This window comes from Anomaloglossus baeobatrachus, chromosome 8, assembly GCF_048569485.1.
Source record: "Anomaloglossus baeobatrachus isolate aAnoBae1 chromosome 8, aAnoBae1.hap1, whole genome shotgun sequence".
Lineage (NCBI taxonomy): Eukaryota > Metazoa > Chordata > Amphibia > Anura > Aromobatidae > Anomaloglossus > Anomaloglossus baeobatrachus.
The window spans coordinates 230,532,644-230,549,472 of NC_134360.1; the positions used below are offsets into that span (position 1 = coordinate 230,532,644).

At 48.9% G+C, this 16,829-nt stretch overlaps 1 protein-coding gene and 1 long non-coding RNA gene across 2 annotated transcripts in view; both read left to right on the forward strand.

Moving 5' to 3' along the window:
• GNG12 (G protein subunit gamma 12) overlaps positions 1–10,435 on the forward strand; it is an 84,046-nt gene extending 73,611 nt beyond the window's left edge. The window contains exons 3-4 of the mRNA XM_075321135.1: positions 7,570–7,674; positions 7,802–10,435. Of these exons, the coding sequence (XP_075177250.1) occupies positions 7,582–7,674; positions 7,802–7,927 (219 nt within the window). The 5' untranslated portion in view covers positions 7,570–7,581 and the 3' untranslated portion in view covers positions 7,928–10,435. The remainder of the gene's footprint in view (positions 1–7,569; positions 7,675–7,801) is intronic.
• A 374-nt stretch (positions 10,436–10,809) lies between these two features.
• Positions 10,810–13,458, forward strand: LOC142249481 (uncharacterized). Its single transcript, XR_012725062.1, has 2 exons — positions 10,810–13,016; positions 13,141–13,458. It is a non-coding gene; the product is annotated as an uncharacterized LOC142249481 (long non-coding RNA).
• The last annotated feature ends 3,371 nt before the right edge of the window (positions 13,459–16,829 follow it).

Below are 16,829 nucleotides of genomic sequence, written 5' to 3' on the forward strand. Positions count from 1 at the left end.
CCCCCACTGTGTCCCCCCCACTGTGTCCCCCCCCCCACTGTGTCCCCCCCCCACTGTGTCCCCCCCCACACTGTGTCCCCCCCACACTGTGTCCCCCACCCCCACACTGTGTCCCCCCACCCCCCACACTGTGTCCCCCACCCCCCACACTGTGTCCCCCACCCCCCCACACTGTGTCCCCCACCCCCCACACTGTGTCCCCCACCCCCCACACTGTGTCCCCCACCCCCCACACTGTGTCCCCCACCCCCCACACTGTGTCCCCCACCCCCCACACTGTGTCCCCCACCCCCCACACTGTGTCCCCCACCCCCCACACTGTGTCCCCCACCCCCCACACTGTGTCCCCCACCCCCCACACTGTGTCCCCCACCCCCCACACTGTGTCCCCCACCCCCCACACTGTGTCCCCCACCCCACACTGTGTCCCCCCCCCACACTGTGTCCCCCCCCCACACTGTGTCCACCCCCCACACTGTGTCCACCCCCCACACTGTGTCCACCCCCCACACTGTGTCCCCCACCCCCCCACACTGTGTCCCCCACCCCCCCACACTGTCCCCTCCCCCCCCACTGTGTCCCCTCCCCCCACCACACTGTGTCCCCACCCCCCACACTGTGTGTCCCACAGTGTCCCCTCCCCCCACCACACTGTGTGTCCCACCCCCACAGTGTCCCTCCCGCCCCCCCACACTGTGTCCCTCCCCCCCCTCCCACACTGTGTCCCCCCCACCGTGCCCTACTGCTTCTCACCTATATGCAATAAGTGACTCCCTTATCTGCAATCTTCCATATTCTCTGGGCAAATCTTGACCTTAATATGAAAAGGAAAGACCTGTCACATCCTGGGTGGCCTCTAGATCAGTGCCGCATCACCCACACTGGCTAATGATTACTGGCCCTTTAAGATAAAAACCTGCATCTTGACACCTTCCTATTTTATCGTCCCACAGTGCACACTATATACAGATAAGTATGAGACCACCCTTCCTGCACCCGGTCATCAGCGCACATAATCCCACCCGTACCCGCCTGGCATGTCCGTTATCAGTGCCGGAACATTCACGATCTTCCTCCTTGCCTCTGCAGCCTTATGTGGACCGAGAAGGGGTTAACGTATTACGCAGGCGCCGGCTGTAGGTGGATTTGTGGAGTTGCTGTGGAGTAGGTCACGGCTTTTATAGGTCGGGGTTGTATAACCTGATTACAGGGCGCATGCTGTCGTCCAGTCTGCGGTATATTGTCCCGGAGGACGTCAGAGACCGCGACACGTATCCCCCTCGGCGATCGCGCCAGCGGATATATATCCTGCAGAATAGGATTCTAATCCGGGGGAGTCAGGTGCTGCCGATATGCAAAAAGTCTAGTGGAAAATTAAGGCTACGTGCGTACGCTGCGTTTTTTTCTGACCGCAAAGATTCAGCGTTTTTGGCCCCAAAAAAAGTATCCACAGGAAAAACCTCAAAAAAGCATGCGTTTTTGTGCATTTTTATGATGCGTTTTTGATGCGTTTTTTTTTATGCGTTTTTGTCCAATGCATTCAATGGGTGAAAAATGCAAAAAGAATTGACATGCTGCGGTGGTCACCACAAAGACTCAGCCAAAAAACCCTGCAAAATAAAATCTCGTTGACTTTTCTGGGGAAGGAAATTCATGCAGTTTTGAGACCAAAACTGCACCCAAAAAACGCAGCGCGCGCACATAGCCTAATTCTGCGGATATCGCCCCTTTATAGGGTGCAATCGCTCCCGAGACTCGCGGCTCTGCAGCATGGACTCGGCCTGAAAGCTTTTGTATCTTCCATATATGAAGGGTGGGACAGACTCAGAAGACCCCATAGATCTGTGGGCACAGGCTTGCTGTAGAAGTCGCCGGCTCGCTGCTCCGCTTCATCCATTTTTCAAGAATTAAGAAACTTTTTGTTCACTCTGGCAATGAGTCTCCCATCCATAGACAGAACATAGACCACCCCTTTGAGCAGACCCTGAATTGTGAAGACCCCCAAAGCGCATCTAGTTACTTGGGGACCACGAATCAAGCAAAAGGAGGGATCCGCAATCAAGTCTATCCTGCCTTTGATTGCCATCTATTGTTCTCTGTTATCAGCCATCCCAGGTGTGGTAGGGGGAGTGGGCGTAGTTTTATTGGCTGATTACACTCTGATCAGCTGAGTTTGGTGAATGTGGGGTAAAGATCCCGTGTAAAGTCACCGGGCACGAGAAATGATGAAACTGCAGGAAAGAATCGCTGCTCCTGTCACACTGAAACGCAAGCTGCTGTGTGTGAGCGGGGGAGGGGAGGGGAGAAGACACGGGGTTTTCTCTCTGCTGAGATTTTTATATCGGTGAACTCTGAACATCAGTTGAGTCCAGTAAAACCCCTAAAATTCCAGTACGTCCCACTTTGGGGGGGGGGGGGGGGGCCCTCGTTAACGGACGTCTCTCCTGTATAGGGAAAGTTAAAGGGAATGTACAGGATCCCAGTTCTCTAGAACGGCCGGGCTCCCACCAATCCCTAAATCGTCACCGATCCTTTAGATAAGTGATAATTTTGCATTTTGAGAATAAATATTGTGCAGGTTTAGAGAAAAAGAACTTCTTCCAAAAAAACAGCGCCACCCCTCTCTGTGGGTCATGTCTGGTATTGCAGAATAGAATGCGGATGGATTGTAACATCGCACACAACCTGTGGCTATAGGAGTGCTTAAATGTTGGGAAAACGTTATCACTTTTCCAAAGGATCGGTGATGATTTGGGTATCAGAACTGTTCTGAATGCTGGGACCTCCGTAAATCAGGAGAATGGGGTCTCTGAAATGCCCCATCAGAACAAAGCACGTTCACAGACACCAATCCAGCAGGGCATGTATTCTCTGGATCCCTGGGGTTACTGCGGTTGGACCCCTGAATGATGAGCCCCCCCCATTGGATAAGTGATACCATTAAATAATGGGATTAACCCTTTACCAATGCAATAATGAGTAACTTAATATGGCGGTTACAAGACAATCCTGGCACATGTGAGCGCCACAAGTGGTGGCTCTTGGCGGCTACATTGTGTCATTTACATCTGACTGAAGGAGATTTGGGGTTCTGTTTATATAAATAAAAAAAGCTCAAACACAAGACAATGCCGCGCTTTGTTCTTGGCGCCCCTCAGTTTGGCACCTAGAAGGACTATGTTCCCGGAGACCCCCGCCCCCCGTATTAACGTCATACTTTCTATAAACTTTCTCTAACCAGTAAAATCCGACTTGTACAATAATTGACCTCGTTTGCCCCCTCGACCCCAGTGCCCGTGGCTTTTATTGCTTTCTAACTTGTCTGGACCAACTTCTCAGCCCAGGGACTGTGAGCGACTGTAAGAAACTTGGCCGTCTGCCCACACCGCTTCCTGCAACCTGCAAACTTCACTGACTTTTCCCGTCCGCCGGATCCTACAGGGCATTTAAATAATTGCACAACAGGAAACGCAGGAGGGATCGGAGTCTGTGGAGGGGCCGAGGCTTTCACTGTTTTGCAGAATTGTCACTGGCGAGCATGTGTGACCCCAGTATGTCCATCTCATGCCGGGGCATGGCGCCAGCTGTCACTAAGGCTATGTGCCCACGGGACAATGTGCCCGCGGAATTTGCTGCGGAAAACCTGCGTATTTATCTGGATTTTCCAGATAAATCCACAGGTTTTGGCAAGTACAGACACTCCCCATGTTATCCTATGGGACATGGGGAGTGCTGTGTCCATGCTGTGGAATGTGCCGCTGCGGAATATGCTGCGGATGTCCCGTAACTGCATGTCAATTATTCCTGCGGAATTCTCGCTTCTCCAGTATGGAGATAGAGGCCGGGACTTCTGCAGGTAAGTCGCACGAATGTCCGCAGGTTTCCCGCATCTATTTCACTGGAATCCCACAGCTATGGATAGCTGCGGATTCCAGGGAGCTGCTGCGGGAAACCTGCGTACATACCCGCAGATATATCCGCGGGTGCAGAGTCCTATGGGCACATAGCCTAAGGCAATGTACCCGCAGATTTTGCCGTGGAAAACCTGTGGATTTATCTGGATTGCCGCAGGTTTTAGAAAGTAGACACTCCCCATGTTAACCTATGGGACATGGGGAGTGCTGTGTCCATGCTGTGGTATGTGCGGCTGAGGAACATGCTGCGGATGTTCCGCAGCTGCACGTAACTGCATGTCAATAAGGCTTTGTGCCCACGGCACTATGTACAAGCGGATATATACCACACATCCAATCCCTCACCACCTCCTGCCGTCTTCAACTCAAAAATATTTCCAGAATCCGCCCTTTCCTCAATTTGCAATCTACTAAAATGCTAGTTCATGCCCTCATAATCTCCCGCCTCGACTACTGTAACATCCTCCTCTGTGGCCTCCCTGCCAACACGCTCGCCCCTCTCCAGTCCATCCTTAATTCTGCTGCCCGACTGATCCACCTCTCTCCTCAATACCACCCCGCTTCTCCCCTCTGCATGTTCCTCCACTGGCTTCCAATCTTCCACCGTATCCAATACAAAATACTAACACTGACCTACAAAGCTGTGCATAATCTTTCCCCTCCGTATATCTCCGAACTACTCTCCCACTACACTCCAACACGTCACCTCCGGTCCTCCCAAGATCTCCTTCTCTCCTCCTCTCTCATTCGCTCCTCACGCAACCGACTCAAAGACTTCTCCCGAGCATCCCCAGTCTCCTGGAACTCGCTGCCTCAACACGTCAGACTATCCCCTACCCTTGCAAACTTCAAACGGAACCTGAAAACGCACCTGTTCAGAAATGCCTACAATCTACAATGAACTCGCTGCCGCCCGACCACCGTGCGGAGCTGCCGCCTGACCACCGTGCGGAGCTGCCGCCTGACCTACACCCCACCTATTGTCTCCTCCCCATAATCCCATAGAATGTCAGCCCGCAAGGGCAGGGCCCTCTTCCCTCTGTACTAGTCTGTCTACTGTAACTTGTATATGTATTTTGTATGTAACCCCCTTCTCATGTACAGCACCATGGAATTAATGGTGCTCTATAAATAAATAATAATAATAATATATCAGTGGGTATGTCCGCAGGTTTCTCGCAGAAGCTCCCCAGAATACGCAGCTATCTGTTGCTGCGGGATTCCAGCGAAATATCTGCGGTAAACCTGCAGACATTCGTGCGACTTACCTGCGGAATCCAGCCTCTATCTCCATAGTGGAGTCGGGACATCCGCAGTATGTTCCACAGCCGCACATACCGCAGCATGGACACAGCATACCCCAGCATGGACACAGCATACCCCATGTCCCATAGGATAACATGGGGAGTGTCTGTACTTGCTAATACCTGCGGATTTATCTAGAAAATCCAGATAAATTTGCAGGTTTTCCGCGGCAAAATCCACAGGTGCATTGTCCTGTGGGCACATAGCCATGCAGAAACACCTGTGGAACTCCCGGCCCTCCACTATGGAGATAGAGGCCGGGACTTCCGCAGATAAGTCGCACGAATGTCCGCAGGTTTACCGCAGATATTTCGCTGGAATCCCGCAGCTATGGATATGGATTCCGAGGAGCAGCTGCGGGAAACCTGCGGATATATCCGTGGGTAGCTTGTCCCGTGGACACATTTAAAGTGCATAAATGGGGAAGTGTGGAAAATGGCATCAATGTAACACAACCCCCAGTCATGAGAGGTAGGGATTTATTTATTTATTTTTATATTTAAATTTTTTTGCACCCTACTTTGTTTGGGGGGGGTTTGGTCTTGGAAGTCCAGACCTAAGCAATCATTGCCTGCAGACGTCAGGACCTTGCATAGGCCTGCTAAGTGCCAGCGCGCAGTCCGAGGATGCCGGCCACAGAGGTGAAGGCTGCCATGTCGGACAAGCGCAGCGTGAATATATTTGCTCGCCTCTAGGTACCACTGGATATTGCAGCCTACCCAGGGCCGCTCATCTAATATCTGTACACCCTGCAGTGTCCTCCATGACGGTATATAGAACCCGTGCTCGCAGGTGTGGCGTTACATTGTGTCAGATTCGCTGTGTTATTTCCTCGGAGTATAATCCTTCAGTTATGTGAATAATCCAGACTTTCTCTGGTTCACGTCACGTTGCAGAATTCCTCAATATACAATGGGCAGGTGCTCTCGCAGCACATACCTGCACCTCCCGTGCTGCGCACACTCAGCTATTTACAAGGCTGAGCCTTTTGTTTTTTAGGCTGGAGGATGAGTCACGACTGATGTGTTGTGATTGGATCCGTCATAGCCCCGGACCCTGATGTAAACAGGTTGTTGATGTTGGGGCCGGGCACGGACCCGAGTTGTGGAGCGGCAGGTGTGGCGCTCATCTGAGCGGCCTACTGTACGCTACGTACCGGGGATCTTCCATACAAACCCGAGCTGCCCAAAAACCAGTCAATTGTCCGCAATGGTTCGTTCACGGCTACGAGAAATCTACCTGATCAGAAAAGGGAATTATTAGAGATTTGTGCCGAGTTTAATGTTTGGGGTCAGAGTGCTGGGACCGGTCTGATGTCTCCTTGTTGGATGTTCGTGGTCGTTGGTCACTAATGGGCGTCCCACCAACCAAAGCCCAGATCCCAGCAGAGCGCCATCACTTTACCCCAGTTGGCGCAATACCTCCTGCATTTTTCCCATACAGGGTATGATCTTATCCAATCACATCCCGTTGGGCTCCCATCACTGAGCGTCGGCTGATCTGCCACAATTACGGGGTTAATCTGAAGCTGTTGACAAAGCTTTACCTGCGTGTCCCGGGCTGTCGTGACGTGCCGCTGCTCAAACAGGTGGAACCGCTTTGTTTATTAATGCGGGGTATAATATAGAGCCGGAGCCACCAGGCACAAATGTCACCCACGTCAGCTGCAGAAAAGGCTGAAAATAATACTACAGTGATGAGGGATGCCGGAAAAGCCCTTCACATCATTAGGGTGGGATGTCTGGATCCTCCAGCCATTGCAAAAATGTAGGGTCCGCAGCCCCTTCTGGGTAATTTGCCCCTTGTGCTTTCTGCTTAATTTTCATTTGACCTGTAAGCACCGTGGCAACAGAAATCACAAACTTTGCCTTAGGCTGCTTTCACACATCCGGTTTTTGCAGTGCGGCTCAATCCGGGTCAAAAACCTATGCAACTGATGCGGCGAAAAAAACGGATCCGTTGCATATGTTTTTCCATGCGGCCCGTCCGTTTTTTGACGGATGCGGCTTGATACTGAGCATGCGCAGTGCAAAAAAACGGATCCGGTGGCCGGATGCGTTTTTTGCCGCAGGACGCCGCATCCGGCGTCCATAGGCTTGCATTGTAAATCGCGCCGGACTATGGCACTACGGGATTGTTGGACATGGGTTAGCGTTGCACCCTTTCTGTGACCGGAGCAGGCTCGACCTCCCCTTGCGGGATAGCTGGTGGTCCCATTGATGGCGGTCACAGTTCTTAGCGCACGCTCATCCTATACCATCTTCTATATGTGTTATGTGACCAATGTGTACAGACGCTTCTGAGCTTTATCGTCTGATGATTTATTTGCTCTATTCTTGTCCTTCCATAGACTTCACCAAAGATGTCTACCAAAACGGCCAGCACCAATAACATAGCACATGCCCGGAGAACCGTCCAGCAGCTGAAGGTGGAGGCGTCCATAGAAAGAATAAAGGTAATATCCATTTTCCCCTCCGTGTGCGGCCGCCCAGTAATCCGGCATCCTCCGGACCACCGAGGGGCAGCACCAGTGACCTGAGCTTGGCCTCCAGTAATGTAATTTTTCTTTTTCCGCCTTCCAGGTTTCCAAAGCGTCGGCTGATCTCATGCGCTACTGTGACGAACACGCCAAGAACGACCCCCTCCTGATGGGCATCCCGGCCTCCGAAAACCCCTTCAAGGATAAGAAACCTTGTATCATATTGTAGTATCCGTAGTGAACGTCTCCACTGTCTCTTCACGTACAGCACCAAGCAGATCGCCGCTCCGATGATACTAAGGGGTTCTGGTCTCTTTGTAAAAAGAAAAACGAAAAAAAGTAATTTTCTTTAATCTTTTGAACCAATGATTTATTATCTTTTTTTTTTTTGTTTTTTTTTAGATTTCATGGAAAAATGTCAAACACTTCTTACATTACGGGACTGGGGCGGGTTTGTTTGTTTTTTTTTTTCTTTTTCAGCATTTGTTAGGTTCTATTTCATGATTTTTTTTTTGATTTTTTTTTTTTTATGTATATATATTTTTTTTATAATGTGCACCGTCTACTCATCCAGTCTTAGTATCTTTTAGGAGAAATCGTATCGAGACCAAAGTTGCCTCCATTTTCTGCACAGGACGTGAATGGTGAAGAGCAACTAGGGGTCCTTTGCCATAAACTCGATTTCTTTTTTCTTGGGTCCATTTCCATCTTCTAAATCCAGAATAACCAGCATCTTCTTCCATTACTTGAACCCACTGAATCACATAGAGCAGGCGGCCATTTTTCGAAATCCGGATAGGCTTTATATTGGTTGGGTCACACTATGGCCGCCTGCTCCGTGCGGAGGTACTTTAAGGCACCCGTTAACTGTGTGTGTTTTCATTTTTTCTGACTTTCTTGTAGACTCACTGAGAGGTTCTCCGTTCACTCGTTTTATAAGTGGGGTTTAAACTTTTTTTTTTTTATTCTTAAGTATTATGGAATTGGGACGCAACTTTTTTTGTGTAGAGGGAGACACGTCGTATGGCGTCATATTCAGGGACCCCCCCCCTCTCCTGTCCAATCTTATTTATTAGATGGTGCTAGCGTCACACAGGCGAATGGAGAAAGTCCATCCAGGCGCTGACCCATTAGGACTCCTCGACCACCTCTTGGCTCTCTGTACATAATAGGAGCCATGCAGAGTAAGGAGTAGGTTTTATTTGGGGTGGGCGGATTTTGTTTAGTTTTGTTTGTCACCAAAGATATCGAATGCTCTTCTTTTTTTTTTTTTTTTTGCGTCACTTTTCTGCAGTGCTCACCTTTTTGCGCACCATTCGGGAGGATCTCTATTTGCAGCTTTGTGTTATGGACATAGCTTGCTGCTCATTAATGTGCACAGTTACAGCATCGGTTAAAGATCCCTAAAGCCCAGGCTGTAAATCAATGCCAGTCAGCTGCCGTACAGCCGGCAACTCCAGAGCCGTGTGGCTCCATGTGAATGAATGGGCTGAAAAATAGCATCACTGCTCCAACCACAAGCAGCTGAGTTGCCATATAGCCTGGGCCAAAATGTCTAGTGTGTAAGTCGCCTGTCTATAGTTTTGGTCCCGCCATGGGGGTCAGTATCACCCCTACTCACTGAGATGTCTCAGTCCTTCTCATCACCTTCTCGTCAGTGTTTTTAAAGCCAAGTATTGAAACCATTAAGCCAAAGGACCTTTTTGCACTCTGTTCCCATATAACACCTCTTGTCAGCAGTTTTTAAGAACCCCCTCTCCCCCTCTTCTTTTTTTTTTTTTTTTTTTTTTGTATGGAACCACTGGTTTTAAGTCACCAAAATCAGTCAAGAAAACTGTGCCGAAAATTACATTTTGTCAGCGAACGTTTTTTTTTATTATTTCTCATCCACGATCTCGCAAAACCTGTTACAGCTGGTGCTTTGACATTAATGCCATAACTGTAGAAACCTCCTCCGTAGTGACGAGACTTCAGTAATATACTGGTATATTTTTACTAGCAGTCTCCTTCTTTGTATGTAATTTTAATCGGTTATTAAGATTAAGTATTTTATTATGTAGCAAAAATTGGGATTTTTTTGTACAGGACACTCCGGGGGTGGGGGATGGGTGGGCAGACGGGATGGGGAGGTTGTTTCTAATACTAATACACTCCAAATGTGCCATAGTGGTGATTATTGCATATGTATTCATGGAGAGGGTTAGCGTAGTCTGTATGAAGTCCGGCACCTGCAGAACCTCGATCACTCGCACTGGTGTTTAATCCATGATGGATTGTGTTTAAGCGTTTCCCACGTCACGTGGTTTTCTGCAGCAGCCACGGACTCGCACAAAGCAGGAGAAGCCGTGTCACTCGTAAAGGCAGCAGTGGTGGCAATCAAAGCCGATCATGGAAGCCGTTAATGTTGTGCCCGTTTGGCCAGACCATAGGGCAAATACAATCCTTATATAAGGATGTGGTGGATCAGGGCACAGGACGGCTGCGAGGTTCTTCTGAGATATAGTATGGATATGTTATATTGTTATACTGGTGGTGGTTGTATGATCACTAGCAGAGCAGACCAAAATATGGGGACAAAGACCCTCACGTGGAGTGCTGACCCATAAACATCTCGTTGCTTCACTTCCTAAGGGACGCAGCAAGGGAAAGGAATTGGGTGGGAGGAGGAGTTATGAGGGACGCGGCGGGATGAGAGGTAGGGGTTTCGGAGGGACACGGTGGCTCTGAAGGGCAGTAGGGGAGGTGGGGCTCTGAGGGACGTGACTGGAGGGGAGGTGGGGCTCTGAGGGATGCGGCGGGAGGGGAGGTGGGGCTCTGAGGGACGCAGCGGGAGGGGTGGTGGGGGCTCTGATGGATGCGGGGGGCTCTGAGGGACGCGGCAGTAGGGGAGGTGGGGGGGGCTCTTGAGGGATGCGGCGAGAGGGACCTGGGGGGCTCTGAGAGACGCGGAGGGAGGTGAGGGCTCTGAGGGACGCGGCGGGAGGTGGGATGTTCTGAGTGACGTGGGGGGGCTCTGAGGGACGCCGCAGGGGCAAACGTGAGGGGTGCGCTCCTGAAGGATGCTGGGGGAGAGAGAGGGGTAGCGGCTCAGACACTATGTGGGGGGGCTGAGAGGGATGGGCGCTGTGAGGGATGCCGCGAGAGGGATGGGCGCTGTGAGGGATGCCGCGAGAGGGTTGGGGACTTGGAGGGACGCCATATAGGGGATCCTTCGCCACGACAGCTGTGATACATAATACACATGGCTGTGGCGCCTCTTATTCTCTGCCGTAGGACACAAGCCATATCCCTCCCTGCCTAATCTATACGTTGGTGTACTCTAGTAGTGATGGCCGTGGCTCGGGTTTTCTTTTCTAGGCCATAATAAGATGTACATTTTGTGACATGAAGCCAAATAAATGAGGACGACGGGTGAGACCTGCTGCTATAATGTTGGTGTAATCAGTGGGGGGCGCTATGTCTTGTAAACATCCCTGGAAGCCGTGATTGCACTAATGGCCGATTGTAGCAGGGACGCGGCATTGGGAGATATTTCAGGGATGTCGTTGTGAATTGGGCTCTTTAATTGGGGAAGAGACCCCAGGAGATACTACAGGTTACTGATCCCACTCCCCCCAAACCGCTAATCTTGCAGCGCTATCCGCTCCATCAAAACCCCATCTTGTTCCTTGGTGATCTATAGGGAAGTCTGGTAGCGAGTGTTTGATTTCCCTGCAGCGCCCCCAGTGGAGACACAAAGTATTACACGATTACTCATTTGTATCAGTGGGAGATAAAGGCCAGGACCGTTCCTCCAGAAAGAGAGACGATCTTTGTCCCAAACGGGGGACCCCACTATTATTTTTGAATGAGTTTTTTTCTAAAATGCACAACCCCTTTGTCATCTATTATGCAAGTCCCGCTGATCTGGAATGTACCGCGCCATCATGGCGGACTGAACCCACCATTACCTCCAACGCTAGCAAGGATGGACTTAAGCGATCCAGCGCCAACGACCAGCCGCGTTCTGCCAGTACAGACGACACCGCAGCGTCCGGCTGCTGCAGCGCCTCCCTCCCCCGGCCGCCATCTGTGCGTCACGTCTTGTACCTAAAACACTATATTTTGCTATTTTGGGAGGAAAAAAAAAAAAATTATTTGCGCCAAAAACTGTTGAATGTGATTTTTCTAATTCTTGTGTTTGATGGTTTCCTTTACCCTGTGAGATGATGAGTGGTGGATTATCTTATGTTTTCTTCTTGGACCTGTGGTACTGCATGGCATTGTGGGTAATGGGGTAATCTATCTTGGCGGGAGGGGGGCGAGGCGGGGGGGCGTACATCGCGGTTTCTCCTCCATTGTGTTTAGAAAATATTTTTAGATCATCTAATAAAATAAATCTCCGGATCTTCTCTAGAGGACGTTTCCTTTCTTTTTATTCTTCAGCTATTTTTGTAATCTATATTTTTCTAAACTGACAGTTTCACAGTAAAATTAGACACATTTTCAACAGGATTTGTAAAACAACAAAAAATAAATATTTTATTTTATATTTTTTTTTTTAATCTGCCTGTTTGGGTGTCAGTGGATTCGACTGGCAGCCGAGGGGTCGGTTCGATTTGTTTAGGAAACCGTTAACAAAGTGAACCTGGCACTGATACTCGCGGGGATGGAGGTGGGGGGGGCTGCCATTTCATTGGCTGAAAGTTATTGTGTTGTCCATAGCAACCAATCAGATTACTGGTGTCTAGAAATGAGATGGAATATGATTGGTTGCTTTGGAAAACCGTCACCATAACGCCCTATAAGTGTTCCCGACTGTCTGCTGCTCTAGCCCCAAACATAAGTGCTTGGGTAGGGAAGGGGGGGAGTAACTTTTTTTTTTTGGCTCTTTTTGGCTACCTGTGTCTTCTTTTTATAAGCCATTGTCTTAAAGAAGGTTTCCATAATGAAGAAAATGTCTGCTTTGTTCCTAAAAAATAAATAAATAAATAAAAAAAAATTGATGTAGTACCACACACTGCCTGTGAGCAGGGGTGGCGCTATTTTCTGGAGGTCAGCAGCCATAATGAAGAAAAGACATCTGCTTTCATCCAAAATGGCTCCTCTGCTGCTCGCGGATTGTGACTCATGCTGCTCAGCTCTAGTGATGTAGTACCACACACGGCCTGTGAGCAGGGGTGGCGCTGTTTGTGGAGGTCAGTTGCCTTAATAAAGAAGACATCGGCTTTAATCCAAAACAGCTCCTTTGCTGCCCGCGGATCGTCGCTCATGCTGCTCAGCTCTAGTGATGTAATACCACACACAGCCTGTGAGCAGTGGTGGCGCTGTTTGTGGAGGTCAGCGGCCATAATGAAGAAAAGACATCTGCTTTCATCCAAAACAGCTCCTTTGTTGTGGATCGTGACTCATAAAGCTCAGCTCTAGTGATGTAATACCACACACAGCCTATGAGCAGGGGAGGTCAGCGGCCATGTTTTTCCTCATTTTGGCTCCGATGCTTTCCCTCCCTCATCCTCCCCCGCGGTCTGTCAGTGCCCAATTCACAGTGATACGTTTTAACATTAAAAAAAAAAAATGTAATAAAAAAAAAAAATCTTTGTTTTTATCTGTTCTTGCTGAAGTGACGAGCTGTGACCCGCCGGTGTGGAGTCTAGCCCGGACCGCGGGTGAAATGTTCTTGTGTGATTTGTCAGTTTTGTTTTTCGTTCTACCAGGACGGTTCTCGATTGTGACTCTGTAAAAACTTTACCATGCAAATACATCAATGTTGTAGCCATACAGCCGCCTCCTCGTGTTTGTGTCATTTTGTTGTTTTCTTCTCTTTTCACAGCACATAAACAATAATAACATTCCGCTGCTTTCTTCAGTCCATCCTTATTATAAAGCTGAGGGTTTGTTACAATTGTATCCAAACTCCAGACTATCCTGCAGATGATACATTGTAACAAACCCTCATGACCAGAGGGATTGAGCTGTTGCTGCTGATGACAATTTATTATTTATTTTGCCTAGAATAGATACAACTGTAAGAAACGCTCAGCTGTGAGAACTATTATAGCCTAAGGCTATGTGTCCACGGGAGTATGTAGCTGCGGATTTTTCTGCATCAAAATCCGCAGCTTTCCCGCAAAATCCGCACCTTTTCAAAGGTGTGGATTTGGTGCGTATTTTTTTTTTTTCCTCCCAATTTTAAAGCCAAAATCCGGATGAAAATCCGCAACAATAATTGACATGTTGCAGATTTTTACGGTTCAAAATCCGCACGAAATCCGCTGCGGAAAAATCCGCAGCGTGGGCACAGCATTTCCAAAATGCCATAGAAATGGCTGGGAAGTGCCTGAGCTGCAGATGTTTGGGAAATCTGCGTTTTTTCCGCGAGAAATCCGTGGCAAAATCCGCGCATTTTCCGCAGCGTGGGCACCTAGCCTTAGGCTGTATGTGCACGTTGCAGATTTGATTGCAGAAGTTTCTGCGCAATTTACTGATCTCTTGGCAGGAAAAACGCAGCTGCAAAAACTGCGCATTTTGGATGTGTTGTTCATTGCATTTTTGCATACGTTTTTTAATTGCTTTCAATAATGAAAAATGCAGTCAAAAACACACAATTGACATGCTGCAGATTATTTTTTGCAGCAAATCTGCAAAGCGAAAACTCTGAATGTGTGCACTACACTTCAAGATTCTCATTGATCTGGCTGGCATCAGGATTTCTTGCTGTTTTGTAACGAATCTACACACACACACACACACACACACACACACACACACACACACACACACACACACACACACACACACACACACACACACACACACACACACACACACACACACACACACACACACACACACACACACACACACACACACACACACACACACTAAAGACTGTGCAGTCAGAAAGAATGTTACCACTGCCTGGCAGCATGCAGAGATCTTGGAAATGGTAAGGGATCTGCAAACCAGGATCCCAGTGTTATTTCTTTCTGGTAAAAGTTGGCCATAGATATATGGATGACTCCTGGATATATCCATGTTCTAAAAGAGAAAAGGTCTAAAGTCTGGGACCCCCACTACTATCCAGGGAAAAGAGCCATTGTTGCTCTGGCATAACATGTAATAATGTAATGTGGGGTTGGGTATTGGGTGGCAGTGCCTGGTACAGCAGCTCAGTCCCCCATTAAAAGGGTATTCCAGCTTTCCAATTAGTTATGTCTGTTATAGTAGTGAGACTGGCAGCCATCTATTCTCAATCAAGGAACAGGACAGGGGATTTGTTTCCAGTTCCTCTCTAGTTCTCTACGGTCATTAAGAGTTGAAATTGATATTGACCATCAGGTTGACCATGTGTCCTGCAGCTCCAATGATACTGAGCATCAGGTTGTCCATGTGTCCTGCAGCTCCATTGATACTGAGCATCAGGTTGTCCATGCGTCCTGCAGCTCCATTGATACTGAGCATCAGGTTGTCCATGTGTCCTGCAGCTCTATTGATACTGAACATCAGGTTGTCCATGTGTCCTGCAGCTCTATTGATACTGAACATCAGGTTGCCCATACATTTTGCAGAGCTCCATTGATATTGGGGGATCAGGTTGCCCATGCATCCTGCAGCTCTGTTGATATCGAAGATCAGGTTGCTTGTGCATCCTGCGCCTACGTTGATGCTGAGCATCAGGTTGACCATGCGTCCTGCAACTCCGTTGATATGAAAATTGGAGGACAAGAGTCATAAAGTGCAAAAGATATTTTATTAAGTGCAGCACACCAACGATTTATGTGCGGAAAAAGCACCATAAAACAGGACTAGAAAGTGGCAGCACTGATAATTGTTACACAGTTTATACAAAGATCAAGTAGAATCGGTAACATATTAGTGATCCCAGTTCTTAAAGGTACCTTCACACATAGCGACTTACCTGCGATCCCGAAAACGATGCGACCTGATAGGGATCGCAGGTAAGTCGCTGGGAGGTCGCAGGTGAGATGTCACACAGTCAGATCTTACCAGCGATGCAGGAACTATACAGGTGGCAGTAGTGACCTGTATAGCGATCTCAGCAGTCACTGTGACCCTGTCCCACAGTGTCACACACAGCGATGTGTCCTGCCCAGCAGGACGTCGCCTTTGAAGAAAATGGCCTGGACCATTCTGCAACGACTAGCGATCTCACAGCAGGGGCCTGATCGCTGGTAAGTGTCACACATAACGAGATCGCTACTGCATCACCAAACCGTGACTCAGCTGCGATCTCGCTAGCGATCTCGTTATGTGTGACGGTACCTTAAGGGAAAATGAGATAATACACCTTGGGCTGGAGATAATATGTACCAGGTAAGAAAATCATACCATTAATCAAATACTCCACATAAAGACCAACGGAAACCCCTGGGTGTTACCCGTATCAAAGGTCAAACCATCCAGAATTTAAAGTAGCAAGTACACACTATAGTGGCCAGTGCATACGTCCTGTTTTAAGGGAAAAGATACTTTGCCATCACCCACCAAAATGTGCCTGTGTATCCTGCAGCTCCATTGATATCGAGCATCAGGTTGCCCATGCATCCTGCAGCTCCATTGATATCGAGCATCAGGTTGCCCATGCATCCTGCAGCTACATTGATATCGAGCATCAGGTTGCCCATGCATCCTGCAGCTCCATTGATATCGAGCATCAGGTTGCCCGTGCATCCTGCAGCTCCATTGATATAGAGCATCAGGTTGCCCGTGCATCCTGCAGCTACATTGATATCGAGCATCAGGTTGCCTGTGCATCCTGCAGCTCCATTGATATCGAGCATCAGGTTGCCCATGCATCCTGCAGCTCCATTGATATAGAGCATCAGGTTGCCCGTGCATCCTGCAGCTACATTGATATCGAGCATCAGGTTGCCTGTGCATCCTGCAGCTCCATTGATATCGAGCATCAGGTTGCCCATGCATCCTGCAGCTCCTTTGATATCGAGCATCAGGTTGCCCATGCATCCTGCAGCTCCATTGATATCGAGCATCAGGTTGCCTGTGCATCCTGCAGCTCCATTGATATCGAGCATCAGGTTTGCCCATGCATCGCTCCATTGATATCGAGCATCAGGTTGCCTGTGCATCCTGCAGCTCCATTGATATCGAGCATCAGGTTGCCTGTGCAT